Here is an 11,353-nt window from a genome sequence, read left to right on the forward strand (position 1 = left end):
TCCCTGCTCAATCACAAAATACAGGATATTGAAAGATTATGGTTTTATTTTCTCAAAACAACCTGAGACTCTTCAGTTCAAATAGAAAACTTCCAACTGCAAGTGGTGTCATGTTCCCAGATTGCCACTTCAGGACCTAAAACCATTAAAAAAAAGTTTTATTGTTGAAGCAGATAGAACACTAAGAAAATAAATTTACTTCCTTTCTCTGACAAACATATTCAAACTAATGTGATAAAGAGTACTGTGGTGTAATATTTTATAGATGTATTTACATATATGAAAAATTCTTACGTATATGTTTGTTTTATTGCATTTTTTCCCTTTTGTTCTTTTTCCTCATTGTTAAATAAGTTAATTTTTTCTGTTTTGTTAAATAAAGGCAAATCAATGGGAAAAAAAAAATCACCTGATAGTTTCAGTCTGTGAAGTGAATACACATCAGCAGACAAACTGACAGATGGGATTATTGGATGCTTTAGATTTCTTAAAATACTTGTGTTTCTAAAAGATTTTAGAAAGTACCGTATTTTTCGCCCTATAAGACGCTCCGGAATATAAGACGCACCCAATTTTAAAGGAGGAAAATCTAGAAAAAAAAGATTTTTGGGCTCAATTGCCACTCAATTTTGGGCTCAAATGTGGTCATAAGTTTTCTTTCTTTGTTTGTTTCTTTCATCTCTCTCTCCCACTTTCTTTTTCTTTCTTTTCTTTTTTCATTTTTTCTACCTTTCTTTCTCTTTCTCTCTCTTTCTGTTTCTCTGTGTGTCTGTCTGTCTCTCTCTCTGTGTGTAGCTCTTTGTCTCTCTCTCCCTCCCCCCTCTCTGTCTCTCTCTGTCATTCTTTCTGTGTGTCTGTCTGTCTGTCTCTGTCTCTCTCTCTCCTCCCTCCTCCATCTGTCACTCTGTATGTGTGTGTGTGTCTGTCTCTCACTCTCCCTCCCTCCCTCTCTCTGTGTTTCTCTCTCCTCCCTTCCTCTCTGTCTGTCACTCTGTGTGTACGTGTGTGTGTCTGTCTGTCTGTCTGTCACTCACTCAATCACTCACTCTCTATCTGTGTGTGTGTGTGTATGTGTCTCTCTCTCTCTGTGTCTCTGTCTGTCTGTCCCTCTCTCCCAACTGGAGAACAACCTTTTCTGTCCCCTTACCAGCCCATCCGGGAAGATGAGGAACGCGAGGGGGAGCCAGAGTGGGGTGGGGAATCCTCCCTTTCCCCCTCTCAGAGATCTTTTGGGAAGTGAAAGAGCTGAGAGGGGGGAAAGCCTCCCATTGAAAACAGCACTGAGTGGGGTGGGGAATCCTTGCTTTCCTCCTCTCAGAGATCTTTTGCTAAGGGAGGCTTCTCAAAATGGGAGGCCCCCATCTCTTTGCACCCTTCAATCCGTCTCTCTCTCCCTCTGTCCCCCAATGGCTCAGCTGAAAAACTGGGGGGAACCGTGCAGAGGAAAAGGAGGAGGAAGGAAAGGGGGGAGAGAAACGGGGGGGGGGGAGGAAGAGAGAGAATCTCTCCCTTAAAGATCGCCTGCTTAAAGATCACCTGCTTCTTTTTAAGCAGGCGATCTTTAAGCAGGCGATCGATCTTCGGCTGCACAAGCCGCTCTGCCTTCTTCTGATAGCTGCCTGCTTAAAAAGAAGGACGACCCCCCCCCCCCCCTGCAAAAAAACGCCATGGACTTGCGAGTGAGTGACAGGGGCGGGGCTTCCAGGTTCATTGACCAACCAGCAGAAACCCACCACTGCCCAGGTGGCTACATTCGGCCTATAAGACGCACCCAGATTTTCACCCTCTTTTTGGGAGTAAAAAAGTGCGTCTTATAGGGCGAAAAATACGGTATTTTAAAAGCAAAAAAGGGCAGGTGAACTTATCCATTTCATCACCACAAATGCTGAACAATAATCTCAGGAGCCTCACCTTAAACAGTACGATACACATTAATCGCATTATAACTTTGGCAAATCTCAAAAAGCTAATTAGAACTGAACATAGCCAGTGGTTGGGATAGGGGGAAAAAAATCATCTAGATGCGATAGGCAAGAGTGAAAAGTTGAAAAACGGCCTGGAAGTGCAATCGCAAGAAAAACATTGGCAAGAAAATGATTAAGGTATGTTTCTATGGTCATCATGAATTGAATTCAATTCAATAAAGCTTCATCTTCACCCTTGATACGAAGAACTATTGCAAGAATTGGGTTTGGCTAGTCTAGTGAAAAGAAGGACATGAGGTGATACAATAGGAGTGTTCCGATTTCTCAGGGTCTGCCCCAAAGAAGAGGAGGGGGTCAACCTATTTTCCAAAGCACCTGAAGGCAGAAAAAGAAGCAATAGATGGAAACTCATGAAGGAGAGAGGGAGCCTAGAACTAAAGATAAAATTCCAGGCAGTGAGAATAATTAATCAATTGCCCCCAGAAGTTGTGGGGGCTCCAACACTGGAGGCTTTTAAGAAGAGACTGGGCAGCCATTTATCCGGAATGGTATAGGGTCTCTTTCTCGAGCAGAGGGTTGGACTAGAAGACCTTCAAAGTCCCAACTCTGTTATTCTGAATCAAATTATATCTATCTAAAGCCTATCCGTATCCAGGCAGTGGATTAACTATTCTTAGCATTGGGACTATACCTCCTCAAATCATAACCAGCAAGTCAAATTGAAATGGACTCAGTGATGCCCTCCTCGTTGTCTAAACTCTCAAGTAAGCTAACATGAGAAATAATCTTTCTCAATTATTCACGTTTCAGTGGGATGAAGAAGAAAATGCTAATGCCTCCCCAGCTACCTGTGCAATTTTACGAGCAACACACACAGGATATACAGTATATGACTATTTCCCAAATGGCAACTTACAGAAATGCGTGTAAATCACTTGATTAGCAAGGTGTCTATTATACACCACACCGGAAAAACTTATCACTTTCTCCCATCCCAAACTATTAATCAGTCATCCATCATACATCCACTATAATGGAAGCTACAACAAACAGCTAACTCTACTTGCTAAAAATATTCTTGGAATTAGCCCAGTGACATTTAGCATTTCAGAGGTGAGTGCCTGAGACCAAATTAAAATAAAAATTCACTGAATTATGCCACTATGCTGGTTCAACTGTCCCTGCTCTGTCAAAACTTAATCCAGGAGATTTTATTTATTTGCATTTCATGTACCGCACATGGATTTATGCGAAAAAAAGAATGTCACTAACTTCTTACCGGGGTTTTATTCATCAGTTTGTTGTACTGTTCCCTTCTCGGAGACATAGATACCATCCAAGAATTTTCTGATATCTTTATTCTTGACAGTTGTGGCTTGCTGGATCAAGGCAGCTATAAAAAAAAAAAGATGGCTCTATTTAGTTTGGAATGACAATTACACCCTCCAGATTTAACAACTGATTTAACAAAAGCTAGGGCTACAATAAAATCAAATTAGATGGCAAAGCCAAATGAAACCATTTGTAGCAAGGTAACAGTAGGAAAAAAAATGGGAATATTAGCAAAACCTGTTAAGAATAACAATACAAGAAAGAATTTCCCTGATCTTCAGTTTATTTAAACAAACAGTTTCCAAATGCTTTGCAAGACATAATACAAACTTAGCAATGGGGCAAAACGTAATATAAAGGCCTACCCGAGTTAGATACCAATTCAATGTCATTTCCTTCAAGGATCAGTTCATCCTTCTGAGCTTGAGACACTGCACAATTAACGCCTAAAGTAGGAAAAAAAGAATACTTGAGAAAAGATTATCACTAAAAAAGAAATGAAAATGTATTCAAAGGAACCGATTTGTAACTTAAGAAAAAATATATTATTAATGCACTCGCTGTACTTTGCTTTTCAAAGGTAAGAATTTGTTTCCCTTAAGGAAATTCCCTAGGAAACCCAGAATAAGCATTACAAAAATACCTACAGCAAGTATGCATCACAACAAGGACACAACAAGGTCGCTGTGTCTTTCTGTATTCAAAAATTCAAAATGAACTTCTCTGTTTTATATATAAAATACACAAGTACCACCTTGAAAATTCTGTGGTGGTGGTGGTGGTGTGTGTGTGTGTGTCTGTGGCTGGCATACAATAAATCTGTTTGTAAAACCCACCAAGGGGTTGGTCCGACTGTTGTCGTCAAGCATATCATCATGCTTTGTCAACCATGAAAGACAGAGAAGGGCTTTTGACTATACTTAGTCCTTACTTAGTGACTTCTTGTTCAGCAGCCATTTGAAGTTACAACAGTGCTCAACAAGAAGACTTATGGCCGCTCCTTGAAGTTGTGGCTGTCACAGTGTCCCCCCCAGTCACAGGATCACGATTGGGGCACTTGGCAACTGGCACAAAGTTCCAATGGTTACAGCTTCCCACGGTCACATCATCACCCCTTGGGATCTTCACTGCCAACTTCCACCCACCTGACGGTGTGTTTAATGACTGCACAGGATTCCTTAACAACCACAACTGTCATTGTACACTGACAATCGTATTTAATTTTGTTGTACAAGGTGCAATGACAATAAAGTAAACTAAACTAAAGAAAGGAAGAAAGATCAACAAATTAAAAACAACTACAAAATCGGAAAATGATTAAAAGATAGAAATACAAAATAGACTGTAGCAAATAAATAATAGGAAATGGATGCAAAGCGATTCAAATGTAATAAAGGTCGTTATATATAGAATATATAGAATGTTATATATAGAGTGAAGAAAAAGGTGTATGAAAGAATATATAAATAATATAACTTAAAGTTATAGCTATACAAGACCTTTATGTACAGATAAAAGAATCGCAACAGATATGTAAATGTGTTGCAAAGATATGAAGTTTGCATAAACAAAAAGATTTTAAAAAATAAACTAAACTAATGAAATCAGTATCTATCAACTTTTCAAGATTCTATTCCAAGATTCATCTCAAGCAGTCATTTTCAAACTTGGCAACTCTTAAGATGTGTGGACTTTAACTCCCAGAATTCCCCAGTCCATCCCGTTAAAAAAACCCACTGATCTCAGGCACAGAGTATTGGAATTCTCTCTCTTTTCCCATTTCAACTCAGGCACCTTACCTTGCCTCATGCGTACTCGCCGGATATATTTCTCCCCAAGGAAGTTGCGGATCTCGACCAGAGAGCCACTTTCTTGAATAACGACGTTGATGGGGAAGTGGGCGTACACAGACCTCATCTTATAACGAAAGCCCTGAAAATTAGGCAAGTCGATCAAAGCAACGAAAACGTCGTTCTGAAGAGTTGCACTAGCTTATCCAAAATGAGCAGCTGCCAAGGCGACCTTACCCTGCCTGCATTGTCACGTTTTGCGTTTTAAGCTCAGTTTTACGAAACTTACCAATGTCACGCCCTTGATCATGTTTTGCACATGACTGCAAATTGTGCGAACGGTTGCCAACTCCTTTCTGTTACCCCACCACTTGTCAACACGCAGCTAAAAGGTTTAAAGAAAAAGTAAAATTAATCGCAATTCCAATACGTAAGGACAGTCATCCCCCCCCCCCCGAAAAAATTTACAATTCTGGAACATTTCGTTAAATTGACAATTTTCTGTGCCTGCAATTATTGATATTTCTAACGAGCCAAGATATAAGGCTCGTTAGGCCAAGATATAAGGCTATACTCTAAGCTGTAATTATAATTAGCTTGCAGATGACAGCACACACAAAGAATCAAACATGAGTCAAGGGTACCTAATTGTATAATGCAGGGGTTCCCAAATTTGGCAACTTTAAGACTTCTGGACTTCAACTCCCACAATTCTCCAGCCTGCACTGTCCAAAAACGTCTCTGTGGTCATATGGCTCAATGCCAAAGGCGCATGGAACGCTGTTCCCTTCCCACCAAAGGAGGTTCCTATTTTTCTACTTCCATTTTTTACATGTTTTCGAACTGCTAAGTTGGCAGAAGCTGGGACAAGTAACGGGAGCTCACTCCGTTACGCGGTGCTCGTGATTCGAACCGCCGACCTTTCTGATCGATAAGCTCAGCGCCTTAGCCACTGAACTACCACGTCCCGCTTTAGGATTGTATAATGCATTTTAATTCCAATTTCAATGAAATAGTTTCCAAAGGTTCTTTCCGCTACTTAAAAGAAAAATCAGGGGTAGACTCTACCCTCAACTTACGATGAAAGATAAAACAGTGCGGAAACAAAAGGGAATTGACAGAGACCTCCTAAAATGTAAACTTTTGTCGTTGACTGAACTCAGTGAAGCTGCAACTGACCAAATTCTGATTTGGTGGTCTAGGCCAGCAGCCCCCAGCCTTTGGGCATCAGAGACCGGTGTTATTTCGTGTGCTGCCTGCACCCCATGGGTGGGGCTTCGCTTGTTTGCGCTGCCTTGTTGCTGGCATCCATGGAACGGGGGGGTGGGGGTGGCGGCTGGAGACCTCTGGCCTAGGCCAGAGTGGTTCCCTACAATCCATATTTTCAGCAAGCCAGAGCAGTACATTCCTGCATTGAGAGCCAGTTTGATCCATACCCCTGAATGCATGCTTGTTCACTAAAGGACAGTTGAGGACCATCTTGTTCTGACCGAGGCTTCCCTAGAGCATGAAACAACTCCTTGTTCTAACAAAAAACCCATTTTATTAATTTACTATGAATTCTGCTCATTCACATCCAGCATCCTTCTTTGAAGGGAGGATTTACGGTCACAGACCTTATCTGGCTTGGAGAGCTGCCAGGCCGATATCTTCAAAACTTGGCAAGGAGTCTCAGAGAGTCACAGACCAATGAAGCGAACGAATGGTCTCCTGCAAACTCCCCTCCCCTTTCGCTCCTCTTTTATTCCCTCTGGGAGGGGCCATTCATCGCCCACTTGTGGCCATACTCCCAAGTTGACCCCTGTTCTTTAGCTGTTCCCTTCGTCTGGCAGCTCTGCGCATGCGCACACTGGGAACAGGCTCCAGCTTTTCATCTGCCTCACTGATGTCTGACTCTGAAGGCAGCTGATAACTGTCAGACGGCCCTGGCCCCCTCTCTGCCTCCGACACAGAGCCCTCCTCAGAGCCTTCCCCAGACGCCAGGGCCGGCCCACGTTCCTCCCCAACCTCCTCACTGTCCAAATCTGCTGCCAACTTTGCTGGGAGGCCACAACATGTCTTTCATGCCCCAACTATGCAAAACGCGACCATTTCAGTAAACCGAAGGCTTCGCTTCCCAAAATACAACACAACTTTCTCCAAACTGCCCACGAGAACAAGTGTACTGCAGTGCAGCTCAGAAACAGATGTGCAATGTGTCGATCAATCCAACCAACTGTTGGACGGCAGCAATTTCCAACACCAGACTGACTTGTCAAGCCACTGCAACCATAGCAATTGCTCCCAACGATATGCCAATGCCACCTTTACACACTCATTTCACACACCTCCAAGGTCCCTTTCAACTGTTTATTTTTTCCTTTCTTTTCTATTCTATTCTTTGTTCTGTTCTATTCTACATTCTATTCTATTCTTCATTCAATTCTATTCTTTACTAAGAGATAACCTGGCGTTGCCCGGGTATTTATTTAAAGGGGGAAACTGTCCGGACCAAAAGTAATTTCTAATGTTGGATTTTCCCCCTTACCAGAAACCCCCTTGTGGAGTACTGTGAAACCACTACCATTGTACAGTAGAATCCATTTGAAGGCACAATATGCTGTATCATAACAGAACAACCCCCTCCCCCTCTGAGGGGTGTCTTACCCCCACGGTATTTGTTTGCAGAGTGTAAGACATCTGTGTACCAGGTTTGTTGGAAATTGCTCGAGGTGTTCCAGAGTTATGCTGGAACTCCACTACCCCCTTTTTAAAATATATATATGTAGATTCCATTCTTGAGCTTAACTGGACCCCAGAGGATGGTAGAAGACAGGAAGGCCTGGAGGAAAGTTGTCAATGAGGTCTTGATGGGTCAGGCACAACTTTGCAACTAACAACAACAGATTCTATTCCATTCTATTCTCTATTCTATCCTATTCCTCATTCCATTATTCTGTCCTGTCCTGTCAATATGACAGGGACGCGGGGGAAGGGATGTTCAGAAATCACCCATCATACACTAAAATGGATTAATTGATATACCATTTCCATATGCACTAAAAGTCCACTGAGCATGTCAGGTTTCACTAAATTGTGTTTGGAGCTTTTTCTACTTCAGGTTTTTGTGTTCAATCCTGTAACTCTAAACTTATATTTGAACTACGAGGGGTTAAATACACAGCATGAAGGATGGCAGCCAATAATGTAGTTTTTACTATGTTTTAATTTGTTGTATTTTGATACGGACTGTACACCGCCCCGAGTCCCTTTCGGGAGAGGGGGCGGTATATAAACGCTAATAATAAATAAATAAATAAATAAATAAATAATAGTTTCAGAAACCTTAGTAGAATAGGTGTATAATACAGGTAGTTCTCAAGTGACAAGTTTATTTAGTGATCAAACAGCAAAGACTTATGACCATTTTTCACACTTACAACTAGTATCCCTGTTTTTTATGTAATAAAAATTGGTACACGTGGCAACTGGCATATATGTATGACAGTTGTGTGTCCCAGGGACATGTTATCACTTTTTGCGACCTTCTGACAAGCGAAGTCAGATTCATTTAACAACCTTATTACTAACCTAACAACCGCCGTGCTTCACTTAACAACTGAGTGAAGAAAAGTTGTAAAATGGGACAAAGCTCACTTAACGAACATCTCCCCTTAGCCACAGAAATTTTGGGCTCAACTGTGATTGTAGTTTGAGGACTACCTGTACAAATATTTTTGCACTCAAGACAGGAACATGGTCTATGAAAAACTCAGAAGCGTTGCACAAAACGAAATACATATAAAATAAGTAGCAAGCATGGAAACAGCTGGCATTTGATGCAATGAAAGCTATCGCAGGCCTTCAGAATTTGTGACACCACCGCAATGATTCACGGGGTTTGTAAACATTGCAACTTTTAGCAGGTTGTGTTGAATCAGACATATTTTCTCACTACCTTTCAAGTCAACATCTCCAAATCTCATATTCTAGCCACACAACCGCAATAAATTGCGAATTAATTATAAGAGCATGATCGGAAATCTGGAAACCTGATACAACGCCGAGACAGTCTCACCTTCTTGCGTTTTTTCCCCAAAAGGGAGAGTTCCACATTGATGTGGTTGAAATCTCTTTTCAACGTTCCTCTGGGGCCTTTGACAGTAACTGTCCGCCCCTTCAGGGTAATGTCGACTGGAAAGAAAGAAAGAAAAATAGCTTCAGTAAAATATTCAGGCAACATAAATATCCAAACAGTAAGTCAGATGCTTATTTATTATTAATTTTTGTAAGAAAAGAGTTTTAGGAGAGTTACATCCTTACCTTTCTCAGGAATGTCAACTGTTTGGTTACTGAGAATGGTCTTCATTTTTAATCTAGTAAAAAAAAAAGAAGACAAAATGGAAAGTTAAGCAAGAGAATCTCTTTTTTAAAAGCAAAATTTCAACAGCATGCATTTATTTATTGTAATTTGTCAGAGAGAAACAAAAACAGGAATAATATAAAAATACAATGAGAGAGACAATAGGGATGTTAGCGCACTTATGCACGGCCCCTCTACAGACCTCTTAAGTATGAAGTGAGGTCTATGGAAGTCAATTTGTGACTTCCATAGTGAAAATGTTCAGCTGACCCAACTGGATCAGGTAGAAGAGCATTCCAGATTTTGACACCTCTATTACAAAAATTGTATTTTTTTCAGTCAAGTTTAGAACGATTTACATTGAGTTTAAAGAGGTTGTTTGCGTGCGTATTATTGCGATTAAAGAAGAAAAAAGTCATTTCCAGTTAAAACATTACTCCGTAAAATTTTATACGCAATACCGAAATCTGACCGCAAGCGATGTGGTTCCAGATTATCCAAACCGAGAATTTCGAGCCTAGTAGCATAGGGAATTCTATTCTATGAAAAACAAATTTGAAAGCCCAGTTGCACCAAGGATGTTTAATATCTTTTATTTCAGCACTGTTTTTATAAAATTGTCCTACCACCTACACTTTTCTTGACCATTTTTTTCCAAAGGTGATTTTTTTCCAAATGTTAAGCTCCACCACTGTTTAAATCCTTTGTTTTCCTAGATCTCCCTCTTAGGAAAAGGAAAAATAGTAATATGGAATTACGAGTCCCTTTCGGGAGAGGGGGCGGTATATAAACGCTAATAATAAATAATAAATAATAAATAGGAAAAACACATGCTTCTATGATTTTAATAAAGCTGGCTGTCACATATCCCTGTAAAGCACATTGCAGTGTTGAAGCTGTCCTAATAATGGACATACAATATGCACATTGAAGTTCTAACAAACATACAATATGCACACGTTGAAATTCTTTAAATTTTGGACTGTAACTACCATAAAATTATTTGATCAGATGAAACAATTAATTGTGATTAAAGGCAGAGGAGAGTGGTGAAAAACTTTTGGATCTTATGGCTCAATAAAATAACATAACCATTTCAACAGAGAGGAGGGGGTCAAGCTATTTTCCTGGAAATAAGGAGAAAATTTTCTGACAGTGAGACCAATCAACCCATGGAACAGAAGTTCCCTTCGGAAATTGTGGGAACTTCATCACTGGAAGCTTTCAAGAAGAGACTGCATTGCCCTCTGTCAGTATAATGGTGTAGGGTATCCTGATTGGGCAGGGGGTTGGACTAGATGACCTACAAGGTCCCTTCCAACTCTGTTAATCTGTATCAATGTGGCCATTCATAGCTCTTGAGGATTTCTACTGCAATTCTGGGAATTGAAGTCCACAAGCCTTAAAAGTTGCCATGATTGGACACTCCTGAGATACACCAACGCCGTCCCTAGTATTTAGCCTACGTGAAAGCAACACCAGAGCGAAGGAGTTATAAACAGGCTAGTTCACACAACAACTTGGGACTCTCCTTCCTCTAAATCAGAGAACGTGCCCATTAAAGTCACTTAGGATGGTCGCGCAAGCGCAGATGAACAACAGGCGCGCGCCTCCCTTCTCCAGGCCACCGGTGCGAGTATTGGGGAGGGGATTATTTCTGGGGGTCCCTCTCCGAAACCGCGCGGACCGCAACCCGAGGAGTACCCTCACTCCTAGCGGGGATGCCGTTCGGGCCTGGCCCGGAGCGTTAGAAGAAACCCGGCGGGACCTACTTGGCGGATGGAGGCGGATTCTCCTGCCTTCGCTCCGAGGGGGAAAAGAAAAACCGGCGCGACTCACCTTTCGCGTTGACAGGAAAGAGGAAAGGAAATGCGTCTTGCGTCATCACGCTTTTAAACGGCGTGTCGCGTCCTGATGACGACGGCGCCCGGAGAAGGTGTTGTCAAAGGCCTGCCAGCAGGCGC

At 41.5% G+C, this 11,353-nt stretch overlaps 1 protein-coding gene across 3 annotated transcripts; it reads right to left on the reverse strand.

Annotated features, from left to right (window-relative positions):
• Positions 1–28: 28 nt before the first annotated feature.
• On the reverse strand, positions 29–11,328 carry RPL9 (ribosomal protein L9). 3 transcript variants are annotated; one of them, XM_081959043.1, is made up of 8 exons: positions 11,229–11,328; positions 9,350–9,402; positions 9,105–9,220; positions 5,337–5,432; positions 5,057–5,189; positions 3,623–3,703; positions 3,205–3,318; positions 29–136 (listed from the first exon to the last, which is right to left on the reverse strand). In XM_081959043.1, exons 2-7 carry the CDS (start codon positions 9,393–9,395, stop codon positions 3,212–3,214), a joined length of 579 nt encoding a protein of 192 aa, XP_081815169.1. In that variant the 5' UTR covers positions 9,396–9,402; positions 11,229–11,328; the 3' UTR covers positions 29–136; positions 3,205–3,211. The 3 variants fall into 3 exon arrangements, with proteins under 3 accessions (XP_081815169.1, XP_081815170.1, XP_081815171.1); XM_081959044.1 differs by having other exon boundaries at positions 29–127; positions 3,198–3,318; XM_081959045.1 differs by lacking the exon at positions 11,229–11,328 and adding an exon at positions 11,162–11,225.
• Positions 11,329–11,353: the final 25 nt, after the last annotated feature.

Source organism: Natrix helvetica (assembly GCF_964273705.1).
Source record: "Natrix helvetica genome assembly, chromosome: 7".
NCBI lineage: Eukaryota > Metazoa > Chordata > Lepidosauria > Squamata > Natricidae > Natrix > Natrix helvetica.